The sequence below is a fragment of the Grammomys surdaster genome, unplaced genomic scaffold, assembly GCF_004785775.1.
Source record: "Grammomys surdaster isolate TR1022 unplaced genomic scaffold, NIH_TR_1.0 125750, whole genome shotgun sequence".
NCBI classification, from domain to species: domain Eukaryota; kingdom Metazoa; phylum Chordata; class Mammalia; order Rodentia; family Muridae; genus Grammomys; species Grammomys surdaster.
The window spans coordinates 1,225,118-1,242,643 of record NW_021620582.1 but is presented as its reverse complement, the minus strand read 5'-3'; the positions used below and the strand labels follow the sequence as shown (position 1 = coordinate 1,242,643).

At 41.7% G+C, this 17,526-nt stretch overlaps 2 gene segments (V, D, J or C); both read right to left on the bottom strand.

Moving 5' to 3' along the window:
- Positions 1-2,454: 2,454 nt before the first annotated feature.
- LOC114639693 lies at positions 2,455-3,098 on the bottom strand. The segment is given in 2 exon segments: positions 2,455-2,825; positions 2,985-3,098. Coding segments are annotated over 2 exon segments (423 nt in total).
- An 8,143-nt stretch (positions 3,099-11,241) lies between these two features.
- Positions 11,242-12,044, bottom strand: LOC114639692. The segment is given in 2 exon segments: positions 11,242-11,537; positions 11,949-12,044. Coding segments are annotated over 2 exon segments (336 nt in total).
- Between the last annotated feature and the right edge of the window lie 5,482 nt (positions 12,045-17,526).

Sequence of the window (17,526 nt, the reverse complement as noted above, 5' to 3'; positions counted from 1 at the left end):
GAGGGAGAGGGAGAGAGGGGGAGGGGGAGAGGGAGAGGGAGAGGGAGGGGGAGAGGGAGAGGGAGGGGGAGAATAAAGTGAGACTAGACTAGACAACCTCAAAGCCTCCCTGAGTTATGTAACTGCTGTATCAAGACTCTCCTTATGAGGACATTTATCATTCAACCCATAACATTAAATTTAAAACATACTTTTTTTTAAAGTAGTTTAGCTACAGATACCCTTCATGAGTAGACAATGCTTTCTCTCAGAAGACATGAAAATCTCAGTACCAGATGGTAGATACCTCCTTAAAGTTACGGGTCAAAGAAGCACTAGAGAACCCCTCCATAAAAACATGGGCTATCACCATTTCTCTTGATTGTCCACTGTGCTGGTTTGCTTTATATTGCTACAATAAACAGTATGACCAAAAACAACTTTAGGAGAAAAGAGTTTATTTCATCATGGCTTAAAGTCCATCCTCAAGAGGTTTCAAGACAGAAACATGGTGGCAGGAATTCAATTAGAGGCTATGCAGGACTATTACTTACTGGCTTGCTCTCTGTGGCCTCACTTGGCTTGCTTTTTATACAGGGTTGGTACCAGCCAAAGTGGGTCGGGCCCTCCAAAATCAATCATTACTCAAGAAAATGCCCCCACGAACTGGCCTATGGGGTAATCTGGTGATGGCATTATCTGAATTTTACCTATTCTTCCCAGATGACTGGAGTTTGTATAAAGGTGACAAAAAATAATAATAACCATCATGCCCACCATATCTTCATAGGGCTATACCATTGCTGAAGACACAACACACTTCGGCTGCAGAGCAGAAAGAAATCAAGCTGTAAATGACTTGATAACTTCCTTCCTGCTGCCTGTGAAGATTGCTGGGGGAGAAAAGACATCTGTTAGTATGTATGTATGGCCCAACAATGAACCTTGAATGCTACAATATCAACTTGCCAGTAAAAAGTGTCCGTGGTGCAACAGTGGCATGAAGATTTGGGGGTAACCAACAATTTTCTAACTAAATTTGAGACTTGCTTCACAACAGAGAGTTCCTGCTTGTTATTTTAAACCTGGTCACAGCCCCAAGGGGTAGGTAATCTACTACTTTTGTTTAACTAGATGGACATGTCAAACTTCCTTCTAAATATTTATGTTTACATCCATAAATTGGTGCTGCTCTTAGCCTTGACAAAAGCACTTTCTGCAATAGTCAAAGATAAATATTAATAAAGATACCATTAGCTGGTCAAAGTGATGAGAGTCCTCATCCCTAAATATGACATCTATATCAACTGCTGCCCAAGGCACAGGGAACATCTAAGAGGAGGGAGCAGAAAGAGTGTAAGAGCCAGAAGACAAGGGAAAGTGCTATGTCTTCTGGACATGACCTGGCCATTGCACTTGTGAAATCACTGAATTTATGGTCACCTGCACAAGATCTAGTCACCATCAGTCACTGTTCCAGCAGACAGCACCGACTGGCGGAGAAGGTAACCAAATAAAAGAAGAAGACATGAAGATAGGAGGAAAATGTGTCAGGCATTGGGGGGGGGACAAAAATGGGGGAATGGAATGGATATGATTAATATACATTGTGTACATGCTCGCAATTATCAAAAGTAAAGATTTTTAAAATAGTATATAATAAGTGTCTGGCAAGGTAAGACATACCTTTAATTCCAACACTTTGGAGACAGAGGCATGTGTATCTCTATAAGTTCAAGGCCAGTATGGTCTACATAGCAAGTTCTAGTCCAAAGATGGCTACATAGTGAGACTCTGTCTCAAAAGCACAAATAAATAAAAGAGAAGCCAAGATAGCCCCAAATTTAGCTATCCTGAGCTTTATACAGCTGTCATTGTCATATAATACACAGTAGTTTATTATTTATTGTACTTTAGTCATCTGGCCTTCAAAATAGAAGGAGTGCTTAACAGAAATAGCTTTAAAGAATAAAAGATGGCTAAGGTTTAAGAGCGTTGGTTGCTCTTTCAGAAGACCCAAGTCTGATTCCCGGAGCCCACATGGCATCTTACGACCATCTGTAACTCCAGTTCCAAAGGATCCTATGCCCTATTCTGGCCTCAGCCAGCACGAGGCACAGAAGTAACAGACATGTGGAGGCAAAATACTCATACACATAAAAATAATAAAAGTTTACATTCTAAAAAAGAAATTCATTCTCAGTAAAAAGTTTCTTCAAAATGTCTCAGTCCAATTGATGCTAACTTTCTAGGTATTTTAGGATGTTCATTTACTTAAAATATAAAGTGGAGCCGGGCAGTGGTGGCACATGCCTTTAATCCCAGCACTTGGGAGGCAGAGGCAGGCAGATTTCTGAGTTCGAGAGTTCGAGGCTAGCCTGGTCTACAGAGTGAGTTCCAGGACAGCCAGGGCTACACAGAGAAACCCTGTCTCAAAAAACAAAAAATAAATAAATAAAAATAAAGTGGAAGAATCTATTTCAAAACAATTTTTAAGGTTGCTCCCCCTGTCCCCAGGTTTGTGTGCAGGCAGCAGGTGCCTGGGGAGCACTGTGCACTGGCTGCGCAGAAGTACGTGGCTGAGTCCTCAAGACGAGCAGCTGTAATGTTCAGATAAAGAATTTTGTCTTTCTTATTCAGTAAGACAGTGAGTCCTTGTTCTTCTTTTCTGTCCACATTTGAAAGAACACTCATAAGCAACTGGAGACCTGTCCCCGGCTCTTGCTTGTACCAGAAGAAGTAAGCAGTGGCACTGTCTGTGTAGGTGCAGATGATAACGGCGCTGTCTCCCTCCCGGACACTCAGGTGAGGAGGGCGCTGCTCCACCTGCTCTCCTCTGCTCACACCTGTGCCAAAGGAAACAGCAGAAGACCATCAGGCTGCCATTCTCCAGACATTGCTTTCCTTCCTACCATGATTTCAGGCAATCTGGACAAGGCCAGTCTGCTCCACAGACTGATAATGAACACCGACAAACACCTTGTTCCCCAAAAGCTCTCACTCACAGTTCAGCTGCAGCCACAAGCACAGGAACAAAGGTCCAGTCACTGTCTTCATTGCTCTCCCTCCAGACTGTGGCCTTCAGACAGACAGGATACTTCTGTGATCAGCGCACCTCCTCTGTCCTCCACAACACTGAGGCTTCCACAGTGTCTGCACAAAGTGTTACTGACTGCAGGCTGCTCTTACAGCAGGCAAGCAAAAAGTCTCTTTGTGAGTTTGTAGGAGCGGGGATGCTCTGCCCCCTTGTGGACGGCTCCCGCCTGCTGCACCAGCTGCTCCAGTCCTCTCTGATCCTGTACCTCCAGGACATTCAGACCCACTAAATAGTAAGTCAATGAAGTAAGTTTCAAGTGTGTCTAATATCAAAATTGGCATCATGTAACAGAGAGCAAACATAGTGAAAAGATAGAGTACAGACTTGCATTCTGTGTTCTCTGCACACTGCCAAGATCTTTCAGGAAAGCTGGGAGTTTCCCATGCTTACTGAACAACAGGATTAACCTGTTTGAAGTCAGGGAACTGGTATCATTTAGTCTGCTAACCAAATGAAAGTAAAAGTCTTCTTCCTCATCCTTCTACTTTTAGACTGTAACAATAGCAACCAGCTGGGTATCAGATCATCTTTATTCAGCTCTTACAGAGGAAAACATCACCTATGGAAAGAATGTAAGCACAAATATTGAACAAAGGGACAGAGACTTATAAAGTATGTCATACATGTGTTATTGCAGGCTTTGCTCCTTCAATTTCTGGCGTTTTCCCAGTCCCAATAAATAGGCAGTGTTGTGGAATATCCTTTAATAAAAGTGGCAGTAAGCAGAACTCCTACGTGGTCTCTGAATCAGGTCCTGCCGTGAGCTCCTACAATGAAGGACTACATATGACCTTGAACTTGAGCTGAAATAAACTTTTTCCTCCCATGACTAGCTTCTGGTCATGCCATTTATCACAGCAATAGAACACAAATACAGTTGCAAGTGTTAATAACAATAGCTCCCTCCAACCAGAAAGTTAGCCACTAGAATATGATGAGAAAGCTAACATGGCTTTGAAGTCATTCCTCATGAAGGACAAATTTTTTAAGTCTGGTAGTTTGAACATCCCTGAATAGCCTGAAGCATTTGAATGCTTGATCTCTGGTTGGTGGCTAATTTGAAAGACTTATGGTGGGTGGGGAGGTGACTTTTCTGGAGGAAATATGTCTCTGCTGGCAGGCTTTGAGGTTTCAAAATATTATGAGGATCCCACAAAAGATGAGACACAGTTTGTAGCCAATTCAAAGTCTTTATTCCAGCCATCTGAGACTATTCTCAGGTGTTCGTATCCTATGGAGTGTCTAGAGCACAGGATTTTTTGAAAACAGAAACTGTGTCCTGGCATCTTGCTCAGCAGCTACAAGGGGGTTTGTCAGAAGCAAGCAGTTTAACATAAGCTAAGTAGTTATCTGAAGGGGGTTTTGTGCAATCAGATATTTTAACAGATGAGTTAGCTAGGACATTTTGATATTGAGTTCCTAGAATAAAGCTAGATAATTTCCACAGGATTCTCCATCAAGATCCAATTCTAGTTAAACTTGAAATAGCCTGAGCAGGAATACAAGGTGTAGGAACCTCTGTAGCCTTGTCCTCTCACAAAAATTCATGTAACATCTCCAGTTTGTCCTCTGTTTCATGTGTGGCATTCAAGATGTGAACTCTCAGCTTCCATTTCAACTGCCTACTGCCTGGTACCTCCACTCTGCCAACATAGGATCCTCTGAACTGTAAGCTCCAAAGGAACTCTTCCTTCTGTAAGTTACCTTGGCCATGGTGTTTTATCACAGTAATAGAGAAATCATTAATGAACTGAGATTATGGATATGTGGCGTACTTTTTTATAAAGATGACATAAAATATTAGGCTAAGGATTGATAGGCTATAAACAAATACATGTTTCTTCCAGCAGAGTGAGTGTGTGTGTGTGTGTGTGTGTGTGTGTGTGTGTGTGTGTGTGAAAGCAGGTGGTTTGTCCTTTAATAGGATTAACTATTAATAGTCTGGGAAGGTCTATTACAAAGATTCCCCCTACTGATGACTGGTTCTCTACCAATTCAGAATTCAAACCTATAACCATAGTCCTATTTTTACTGAGGTTTCAAAATTGCTACTTCAATGTCCTTTCAGTGTGTTGGTTCACAGATAGGAGACTAAACACGAGGGTGAGTATTCTTAAAAACAAGGCCATACCTCCTAATCCTTCCCACAACACCTCCAGCTAACTGAGAACTAACTATAACCGAGAACCAAGCATTCAAATATATGAGCCTATGGAGCCCATTCTCATTCAAACCTCCATAAGGATTGATAAAATTTTTACTTAAAAAAAAAAACTAAATTAGAAGTGGAGGTTGGGGGGTGGTTGTAATTCCAGTACTTGAAAGGCAAAGTCACAAGGATAGTCACAAGTTCGAGGCCAGCCCCATTTACATAGCAAGTTCTAGGCAAAAATAAAAAAAAATGGAGAGAGGCAGGGGTGGAGGGTGATGAAAACAGAAAATGAAGGAGAAGGATGAAAATATAATTAAGTCAGGCAGGAGGAACAGGCATAAGAGAAAGGAAACAGAGAGAAAGAAGTGAAAAGGGGAGGGAGGGTGGGAGGGAGGGAGGAAGGATGGCAGGGAGGAAAAGAGAAAGAAAAAAAATAAAACACAGGCTCATCCTGTATGGCTTCCTAAGAGTAAAGCCTTATCCTTAAACCTTAATCACAGTGCTTATACTTCTACTACTTAGTATATGAATAATGTGATACATAATTATAACCTAAACTCAGGTCTGTGAGAGAGAGCCGGAACACAGCTCAGCTGTCTTTAGCATTGCTGTTTAACTTTCCTCTGACTCCTACTTTAAATTTGAGTGAATCTCATAGTTCAAAGGTACAATTTCAAATTATCAAAAAGTTGCATACTGGTTAGTCATAGTGGCTCGTATCTGTCACACTGGCACACAGGAGACTAAGGCAGAAGGGATGGAGTGGAAAGTTGTCCTGGGTTACATAGCAAGTTCCAGACCAGCCTGCATAGTAAGATGCTATCTCAAAAAGGAGGGAGGGAGGGAAAGAGGGAAGGAGGGAGGGAGAGAAGGAAGGAGGGAGGGTGTGGGGGAAGGGGGGGGGGGGGGGGGGGGGGGGGGGAGGGGGGGGGGGGGGCGGGAAGGAAGAGGAAAGAAAGGAGGGAGAGAGGAAGGAAGGAAAAGGGGATAAAGGAGGGAGGAAAGGACAGGGAAAGAAAAGAGAGAGGCAAAAAACATGGTCAAGAGGATATCCTGGGTGAGGAAACCCAGACCCAGAAATATTATGCACTCACATATAAGTGGATATTAACCGTAAAGTAAAGGATAATCATACCACAAACCCCAGACCTAAAGAAGTAAAGTAACAAGGAAGGCTCCATGGGGGATGCATAGCTCTCCTAGAGGAGAAATAGAATCTATACTTCAGATAGACTAGTGGTGGGTGGAGACAGGAACAGGAGAGATCAGGTTGGGGGAGTGAGGAGGGAGAGTATTGGGAGACAACTGGAATTGAAAGGCAATTCGGGGTTGGGTAGAAACCTAGAGAAATGGAAACTCCCAGGAAACTATTAGGACGACCGTAGTTAAGACTCCTAGCTATGGGGCATACAGATCCTGAAACAGTCTTCTCCTACCACTATGCAAGACTTCTAATGGAGGGATAGGGACATCAACCCAGCTACAAAACTCTCAACCTACAATTTGTCCTGTCAGCATGATGTACTGGGGTAAGGGTGGCACAGCACTTGTGGGAGTGGCTGAACAATAACTAGTCCAGCTTGAGACCCATGCCATGAGGAGCCCACCCATGACACTGCCTGGAGGACCAGAAACCAGAAGCCAGATGGCCCAAGGGCCTAACATAGAACCAAAACTTGCCAGACAAAAAAGAAAAAAGGTAAAGAAATTATTCCTAATGATATTGATATTCTACTATACTCATAGAGAGAAGCCTGGCACAATCACCATCAGAGAGGCTCCATCCAGCAACTGATGGAAACAGATGCTGAGACCTAAAGCCAAACATTAGGCAGAACTCAGTGAATCCCGGGGAAGAAGAGGAAGAAGGATTTTAGGAGTTTGAGGGTGATGGACAAGAAAACCCACAGAATCCACAAACCTGGATTTATAGGGGCTCATCGAGCCTGAACTGACAATCAGATAGCCTGCATAGGTCTAACCTAGGCCTTCTGCATATATGTTATAGTTCTGTAGCTTATGTTTATGTGGGACTCGTAACAGAGGGAGCAGGGACTGTTCCTGACACTTTTGCCTGCTTTGGGGACTTTTATCCTCCTACTGGGGACACCTCATCCAGGCTTCATATGAGGGGTAATGCCTAGTCTGATTGCAACTTCATATGCCATATTTGATAGACATCTCTTGGAGGCCTGTCTTTTTCTGAGAGGAAATGGAGAAGTGGATGGGGGGAGGGGAGGGGGACGGACTAGAAGGAGGGAAGGGAAACTGTAATCAGAATGTAATATTCAAGAAAATAAATTAATTTTAAAAAATCAAAAAAGTAAATCTCGGTTCACATATTGTTACATCATTATATATTGTCCAGCAGGACATTAAACAGGGGTCCGGGGAGGTCACCTGAAAGAGAACGGGGGGAGCAGGCAAAGACGAAAGGAATGACGACCTGTCTATAATCCGATCATATTGTAATTTTTACTTTTTTTACACAGGGGTTATATACACAAAAAGGCAGGATGTGGGGAAGGGGATGGCGCAAGAGCATAGGTGTTCAAGGGGAGTACAGATATCTTCCAGAACAGAGTGTCAGCTGGGTGAAGGTTCAGGAGACAGATCACTATGACTCTGACTATGATTCACTTATCTTTATCTAAGTTGGTACTATCCACCAAGGTTATCCATCTACAAGGCCTTATGACTAGACTTGGCAGCCTTCCACCAAAGCTGCTTGTTTACAATAGCTTCTAGTCATCTGTTTCAGTGTTTTTCCACAGAGACCCAAGACTTGGTGCTAACAGGCATGTATGTCAGGCCTATTGCTGATTTTAGGCCTATGGCTGATTTTAGGCCTTTAGTGTATAAGCAGGGCTGCTCCCGACAATATATAATTAGCTTTCTCGTATAATGTAGGTAAATTATGAAAATATAAATGCAAAATTATGAACTATGGCTATCTGCTGGTATTGATATTTGAGTGAATTGTACTTGTCTATTTTTGAGATAGTTTTACTATGGCACTAAAGCTGTCCTCAAGTTCATAATTCTGTGAAGTAGAAACTTAGTTTCTTTGGAAAGTCGGTTGGAAGGTGTTTTTCTGGGGCAAACAAGTGAAGGAACATTTAGTTAAAGTGGAAATGGGTGTGAAAGGCTGAAGCAGGCACAGGAGAGAAGATGGTCTGTTAAAGCAAGCACATGAAAGAACACGTGATAAAGGACTCTTTGCTAACGACACAAATGTATTGGTCCACCTTACATTGTGTAGTTGAACTACATTTGTTGAAACTCCATAGAAATACACCAAAACACTTCTGGTTGTCTGATTGGATGTATGTGCTGAGGCAAAACAAAATTCGTGGTTTTGAGACAAGGCATGTGGGGGACACGTGATGTTTGGAGGGTATAACTAGGACTCCATCGGGTGATGGAGCCAGAACTTGGCTTGCTGGTATAGCTAGCTGTGCAAGGTTTGTGAGTCTCAGGCTTCGCTGATCTTCAGTTCCCTGAGAGAGGCACAGCCGAGAACTTCTCCTGGTGTTCCTGTTGGTCCCTCCTGCTGACTTGAGCCGAGGCTGAGGCCTGGCTGTCTCTGCTAGGTTGTGTCACCACTGATGCTAACTAACCCAATTCTACCGAACTGGACTGCTGGTGTATCCGTGAAGTGACTGAGTAGACTGAGCTGCCATTGCCTGCTAGCCTGTGAACTGAACTGCCAATTTCCAGACAACACAGACGGGAGTTGCTCCAAAGAACCTTTTTAAACAGGTCCACTTCCTCCAACCCCAACCCCTGTATCCATTCTTTTCCACTACCTCTAGTGGTGGTGGGCTACAAGGGAGGTTAAAGCATTTAAGAACCATCATTTAAAATTAGGTTTGAAAAAAATTAAAGTTACAATTCTTCTGCTTCTACCTCTTTAGTGCTATAAGCATGCATACCACACACTGCTTCGTTTTGCTTCCTGTATCCATTTGTTTATCATAGTTCTCTAGGTCCTCCTACAGTAACTATTGTAATAGTCTTGTGGTAATGACCCCATTGGTTCCTACCTTCTGATGTTTATAGCCTGGGTGGTCCCCGATGCCCCTGTGCTTTTTGTGATGCAAGCACCCAATAGAATGCAGGGAGAAAGACATGGCACCTTAAGGGAGCAATCCTACTTTTGTGTTCTTGGGGATGTGAGCTGCCATGTGAGAATGCCAGCGCCATCGTGGAGAGATCCAATAGTCATATATTCTGACTTTTTATTTTTGGTTTATGACAATGAGTTGGGGGGTGTGCGCGTGCATGCATACCTGCATGCTTCCCTTCCTATAGTTTGCTGGTGTGGGGTTATTATTTCCTATATTCTTGCCTGTAGTTACTCTCCTTGTGTTAGAGTTTTCTTTCCTTCTAGTATCCTCTGTAGGACTGGATTAATGGAACGATATTGTTTAAATTTGGTTTTGTTTCGGAATATCTTGTTCTCTCGATCTATGGTGATTTGAAAGATTTGCTAGGTATAGCAGTCTGGGCTGGCCTCTGTGATCTCTCAGAGACTGTAAGACAATCTGCCCAGGTTCTTCTGGCTTTTAAAGTCTCTTTTAAGAAGTCCAGTCTACCTTTATATGTTACTTGGTCTTTGTCCCTTGTGACTTTTAATATTCTTTTCTTTGTTCAGTACATTTAGTGTTTTGATTATTATGTGGCAGGAGGATTTTCTTTTCTGGTCCAATCTATTTGGTGTTCTGCAAGCTTCTTGTATGTTTATAGGCATCTCTTTCTTTAGGTTATGGAAATTTTCCTCTATGATTTTGCTGAAGATATTTTCTGGGCCTTTGAATTGGGAGTCTTCTTCTATTCCTATGATCCTTAGGTTTGGCCTTTTCATAGTATCCCAAATTTCTTGGATATTTTGTGTTAGAAACTTTTTAGCTTTAGCATTTTCCATATCTTCTAAGCCTGAGATTCTCTCTTCCATTTCTTATATTCTGTTGGTGACGCCTGGGTCTGTAGTTTTGGTTCTCTTTTCTAGGTTTTCCATCTCCAGAATTGCCTCAGTTTGTGTTTTCTTTATTGCTTCTATTTCTGTTTTCAAGTCTTAAGCCATTTTATTCATTTTCTTTGCCTGTTTGATTATATTTTCCTGTATCTCTTTTAAAGGATTTATTCATTTCCTCTTTAAAGGCCTCCCTCATCTTATAAGATTAGATTGAAGGTCATTTTCCTTTTCTTCAGGTGTGTTAGGATATTCAGGCCTTGCTCTAGTATGATAGCTGGGTTCTGGTAGGGCCATTTTACCCTGGCTTTTATTGATTGTTTCCTTATGCTGTCCTTTAGCCATTGGTTGTTCCTTGTGTTTGGAGGCCTAGTAGTTCCTAATGGGAGCAGACCTCTGTGGCTGCAGGGAAAGCTGGTTGGTCCTGTTGTTAGAGGCCTCCAGGGATGCAGACAGCGCTGTGGTCTGGGAAATGGAGGGCAGAGGGGCCAGAGCAAAACTGGCTGCTGCTGGATTTGCCTGGAGGGGCCAGCAGGTAGGCAACTGGGAGGTGTGGTTTAAGAGTGTCTCACCTGGTGGTCCCTGGTGGCTGCAGGCCCCTGGGATTGTAGCTAGAGGTATGAAAACGGGAAGATGGAGCAAAGAGGGTACAGGGCAGACCTCAGGGCTACTGGGCTTGCCAGGAGATGGGGGGGGGGCGGGCTTGAGGCTTGGGGATCTAACCTGGTTGCTCTGGCAACAGGTCTCCAGGGATATGGGCAGCAGCTGTCACAGAAAGTGCTCTTAACCACTGAACCCATTTCTCCAGCCCCTGCTCTCTTACTTTTTAAATTTAACACCATCTAAACTGAAATGCCTATTTAAAATTGAATGGATTTTAAACTAGGTAACAAAAATTAGGTAGCATAAGAATGCATGCTTACACCTTCTAAAAATGAAAATACAGTGGAACTTTGCAAAGCACTGTGTCTGCATTTCCACCTAGACAATAACTCCCATCCCACCACAGGATACTGCACAGGTGCAGAGCCAGCTGTCTCACTGTGTGTCAGCCACAATGCAGTAATACACAGCAGTGTCTGTCAGGGAAACCCAGGGCAGGCTCAGAGTGCTGAGCTTTCTGTCAGCAGAGATAAACAGAGATGCCACTTTGTTTGACACATAGTCCTTATATCCTTGAATAATAAAATGTGGTCCTTGATGGGCAACCTGCCGGTACCAGTAGATGTACTCGTTTGTAGCAATGTTTGTATGGCTGCAAGACACATTCACTTCTTGCCCTTCATAGGAGGCCATGGAGAGGGGCTGGGTGGTCTTGGCAAGGCTCCACGAGGCTGTGGGAGCAAACACATTCCTCATTCCTCTCCCAAAACAAGATGATTAGAATCCCCCATGCAGTTTGCATAGCTGTTTCTCAGTCAAACCTACGCCTTACTCTTGCTGCCAGCCATTTCCGATCAAAACTCTCCTTTCCTCTAATTCAAGAGATGCCAGGATCACAGGTACAGTGGTAGCAGCTGCTTTCTCTTTCTCTTGCAAGGATGTGAGTGATCAGTGACCATAAATACCTTTCCCACCCCCAACATATGCTTCACATAAAGGCTGAGTAAAGGCCAGTGATGAATAACACCACAAAGCTTTCCTGGGCATCTTGGATAAAGAGCAGTTGGCCTGCCTAATTGAAGATCCCTGGTCAGCATTCGAAAACCCCAGTCCTAATTCCTCTCAGTCCAAAAAGAGCTCACCCAGGATCAGGAGCACAGTCACCTTTGCCACCTGCTTCATATTCTCTTTGTAATCACAGGCCCAGATTCCAGATCCTTCGGTGAGTCTGAGCTTAGACCAGAGTACAAACCAAAGAAGAGACTCAGAAGCCACTGCCAGGCACCACTCTTGTTTTCCCTCATCTGGGTATGCTCCCCAGTGAACAGCCAATAGAAGCGCAGCAACTGCTAGGAGTGAGACTTCTCTTCAAAATTCAAAGCCCCAAAGCAAAAGGAAGTAGAGAAGTAGGGGGTGGGAGGCAGCCTCTGATAATAGCAGTCTGGGTTTCACTTTAAATGTTCGGTGCGGTCTAATCCATCAGAGGATCATAAAGCAACTACAGGACAGGTAGATTCACTCATGCTCTTCTTTCCTCATCCCTGTGGGAGAGTCCCAGAGGGAGGTTAGCTACTGTAGACATTCAACACTCACAGACTCACACACAGTCATATCACTAAGCAAAATCTTTATTATTTAGCACAGTATGGCCTGAAATATGCTCCAGAGTATAAACCCTAATCTCATCCCAAAAAAGAACAGATGAAAAGTCTGAACTAGGACCTTCTGTCTCCTAACACATGGGTATCTTTTAAGGATCCCAAATCCACATATTATCTATTTTCCAAATACTGTATCAAATAGGGAAGCAAGACACCACCACCACCCCCAATGAGGCCACAGTATCAGAGAGCTGGGATGCTTGGTGTGGAGCAATTCAGGGAGCCAGGAAGAATGTAAGACAACAAACTTCTTTCATTAGTGAGACTTAAACCCCCAAAAAGGAAACCCTATTAGAAAAATAATAGGAGAGAGAAGGGGGCATGGAATCACAGTTTTAAATATATAAAATAGACACCACAGTCTGTTGCAATACCAAGTTTTCTGAAAGACAAGTTTCAATCCACCAAGGAAATATAACTTTTAACAAGTGACAAAATAGAGAAATGGGCAGAGAAGAGCGTGCAAAAGCCTTATATTACATGGAAGAACTGGGGTTTCTTCAGTAAAGAAGCAGTGAAGAAAAAGTAAGCTCCCAAATAAATGCTTGGGGTTGTTACAGTAAACATAATAATATACAAAATAAATTAAATATTATTTTACATTATATATTCCATATTGATTATTAAAATAATAAATATAATGAATAAATATACAAAAATTAAAATATGAGCACAGTTTCCAAATAGCCTTCCACTATGCTGTACCTGCCAGTTACATAGGATCTCACATACATTCTAAGAACACTCTGTCTACAAACACTAGCAGTGAATTTAACAGTCCAATAAACTAAAGGAAACACTTGTCTTCACTGCCCACAAGCCTTTACTGATTTAAAAACCTACAATTTGCTTTGAGTTCATCGTTTTCTCTTTTGAAATAAAACAATGGACAGACTTAACAATTACAGCCTCCTCTTCTCTACTCAGGCTCTTAAAGAAATGTCCCTGGTAACCAGAAACTGGGTGCACAGTTGGTGGTTACCACAGTTGCTTAGGCGTGAGGGCCTAGTAAGAGAGATCAGGAGCTGGACAACATCCTGTTTCTGTAATTGTTTCCTCTGCAGCTTCCACTATTCCTTCTGAACAGTCTTGCGACTCAGGCCTCCGTGTTTTGACCTGTTAATTGGTTTGGGAGTGTTGCTGTGCTCTGCGTGTATGTTTTCATCTCAGCAAGTGTCCAAAGGATTTCAGTAGCGATTACAAGGTGATTATTCAGCCAGTTTTGCAAGTTTTCATTTTCTCAAACTGTATAAAGATTATCACTCAATAAAGTACTTCATCTTAAGGCTAATTTCCAATTCGCTAAATGACTGATTTGATCATGTTTGATTTTTCTTAACTCGGGTTTAGATAAAACCGTTGCAAAAATCCACAAGGCAGTATTCTGAGGTCCTTATTTAAACTATGATCTGAAAATACATCCAGATAGTAAGAAAAAAATTATATTAACATGATATAATTGACTATTGGTGAATACAGGAACAAAGCTGCCCACTTATTCTGGAGTTGAATGAAGCCTGACAATTGTAATCAGCATTAAATTACTGAGATGTACACCATTCTTTCTCTATACATAGTGTGGTATGAATGTCCCTTTCAGTTTTCTTTATAATATTCTAAATGCAGTAAAATATTTCTAAAGATGACATAAAATTGTTTATGCTGGCCTTTGGGCTGGGGCAGACACATAGTTGGTCTGCTCCTGTGGAGATACTGAATCCTGAGCCATCCTAGAGGAGCCACTGCACTCAGAGCAGCAGAGGAGCCACTGCACTCAGAGCAGCAGACACGGAGCTGCTATGCACGTGGGAGACATTGTATCCTGAGCCATCCTAGAGGAACCACTGCACCCAGAGCAGAAGGATTTCCAGATCCAAGAGGTGGCATGAGTCCCAGGAGTTCTTCCACCCAGGAGATTAGGAGCATAAGACCACAGAGACATCTGGACTCTGAGGACCTCTGCAACAAGCAAGATAACTGGAAATACAGACTCCAGTCTTACACAGTGAGGGCAGGTAACACTAGAGTTAACCAGATGGTGAAAGGCAAGCGCAAGAACATAACCAACAGAAACCAAAGTTTCTTGGCATCATCAGTACCCAGTTCTCCCAATATAGCAAGCCCTGAACATCCCATCACACCTGAAAAGCAGGATTCAGAATTAAAATCACTTCTCATGATGATGATAGAGGATTATAAGAAGGACATAAGTAACTCCCTTAAAGAAATACAGGAGAGTACAAGGAAACAGGTAGAAGCCCTTAAAGAGGAATCACAGAAATCCATTAAAGAAATGCAAGAAAACACAAAGAAGGAATTAAACAAAAACATTCAGGATCTGAAAATGGAAATAGAAAAAATAAAGAAATCTCAAAGGGAGACAACCATGGAGACAGAAAACCTAAGAAAGAGATCAGGAGTCATAGACGCAAGCATCACCAACCGAATACAAGAGATAGAAGAGAGAATCTCAAATGCAGAATATACCATGGAAAATATTGACACAGTTGTCAATGAAAATGCAAAATGCAACAAACTCCTAACCCAAAACATCCAGGAAATCCAGGACACAATGAGAAGACCAAACCTAAGGATAATAGGTATAGATGAGAATGAAGATTCCCAACTTAAAGGGCCAGTAAATATCTTCAACAAAATTATTGAGAAAAACTTCCCTAACCTAAAGAACAAGATGCCCATAAACATACAAGAAGCCTACAGAACACCAAATAGACTAGACCAGAAAAGAAATACCTCCCGTCACATAATAATCAAAACATCAAATGTACAAAACAAAGAAAAAATACTAAAAGCAGTAAGGGGAAAAGGTCAAGTAACATATAAAGGCAGACCTATAAGAATTACACCAGACTTCTCACCAGAGACTATAAAAGCCAGAAGAGCCTGGACTGACATCATACAGATCCTAAGAGAACACAAATGCCAGCCCAGACTACTATACCCAGCAAAACTTTCAATCACTATAGATGGTGAAACCGAGATATTCCATGACAAAACAAAATTTGCACAATATCTTCCCACAAACCCAGCACTTCAAAGAATAATTGATGGAAAACGCCAACACAAGGAGGGAAACCACAACCTAGAAAAAGCAAGGAAGTAATCTTCCAACAACCCCAAAAGAAGATAGCTATACAAACATAATTCTACCTCTAATAACAAAAATAACAGGAAGCAACAATCATTTTTCCTTAATATCTCTTAACATCAATGGACTCAATTCCCCAATAAAAAGACGTAGACTATCAGACTGGATACACAAACAAGACCCAGAATTTTGCTGCGTAAAAGAAACACACCTCAGTGACAAAGACAAACACTACCTCAGAATAAAAGGATGGAAAACAATTTTCCAAGCCAATGGTCCCAAGAAACAAGCTGGAGTAGCCATTCTAATATCAAATAAAATTGACTTTCATCCAAAAGTAACCAAAAAAGATAAGGAAAGACACTTCATACTCATCAAAGGATAAATCTACCAAGGTGAACTCTCAATTCTGAACATCTATGCTCCAAATGCAATGGCACCTACATACATAAAAGAAACTTTACTAAAGCTCAAAATACATATTACACCTCACACAATAATAGTGGGGGATTTCAACATCCCACTCTCAGCAATGGACAAATCATGGAAACAGACACTAAACCGAGACACTTTGACATTAACAGAAGTTATGAACCAAATGGACTTAACAGACATCTATAGAACATTTCATCCTAAAACAAAAGAATATACCTTTTTCTCAGCACCTCATGGTACCTTCTCCAAAATAGACCATATAATTAATTGGTCACAAAACAGGCCTTTACAGATACAAAAAGATTGAAATAATCCCATGCATCTTATCAGATCACCAGGGACTAAGACTGGTCTTTAATAATGACAAAACCAATGGAAAACCCATGTGTACATGGAAACTGAACAACTCTCTACTCAATGATGACTTGGTCAAGGAAGAAATAAAGAAAGAAATTAAAGACTTTTTAGAATTCAATGAAAATTAGGACACATCATACCAAAACTTGTGGGACTCCATGAAGGCAGTGCTAAGAGGAAAACTCATAGCTCTAAGTGCCTACAAAAGAGACTGGAGAGAGCACACACTAACAACTTGACTGCACAACTAAAAGCTCTAGAACAAAAAGAAGCAAATACACCCAAGAGGAGTAGAAGGCAGGAAGTAATCAAACTCAGGGCTGAAATCAACCAAATAGAAACAGAAAGAACAATACAAAATATCAATAAAACCAGGAGCTGGTTCTTTGAGAAAATCAACAAGATAGATAAACCGTTAGCCAGATTAACCAGAGGGCACAGAGACAGTATCCAAATTAATAAAACCAGAAATGAAAAGGGAGACATAACAACAGAAACTGAAGAAATTCAAAAAATCATCAGATCCTACTACAAAGGCCTATACTCCACAAAACTGGAAAACCTGGATGAAATGGACAACTTCCTAGACAGATATCAGGTACCAAAGATAAATCAGGAGCAGATAAACCATCTAAACAGTCCCATAACCCCTAAGGAAATAGCAGCAGTCATTAAAAGTCTCCCCAACGAAAAAAGCCCAGGACCAGTTGGTTTTAGTGCTGAATTCTATCAGACCTTCAAAGAAGACCTAATACCAATTCTCTTCAAACTATTCCACAAAATAGAAACAGAAGGAACACTACCCAATTCGTTCTATGAAGCTACAATTACACTCATACCCAAACCCCACAAAGACCCGACAAAGAAAGAGAACTTCAGACCAATCTCTCTTATGAACATCGATACAAAAATACTAAATAAAATTCTAGCAAACTGAATCCAAGAACACATCAAAACAATCATCCATCATGATCAAGTAGGTTTTATGCCAGGAATGCAGGGATGGTTCAATATTCGGAAATCCATCAATCTAATCCACTATATAAACAAACTCAAAGAAAAAAAAAGCAGATGATCATCTCACTAGATGCTGAGAAAGCATTTGACAAAATTCAACATCCCTTCATGATAAAAGTCTTGGAAAGATCAGGAATTCAA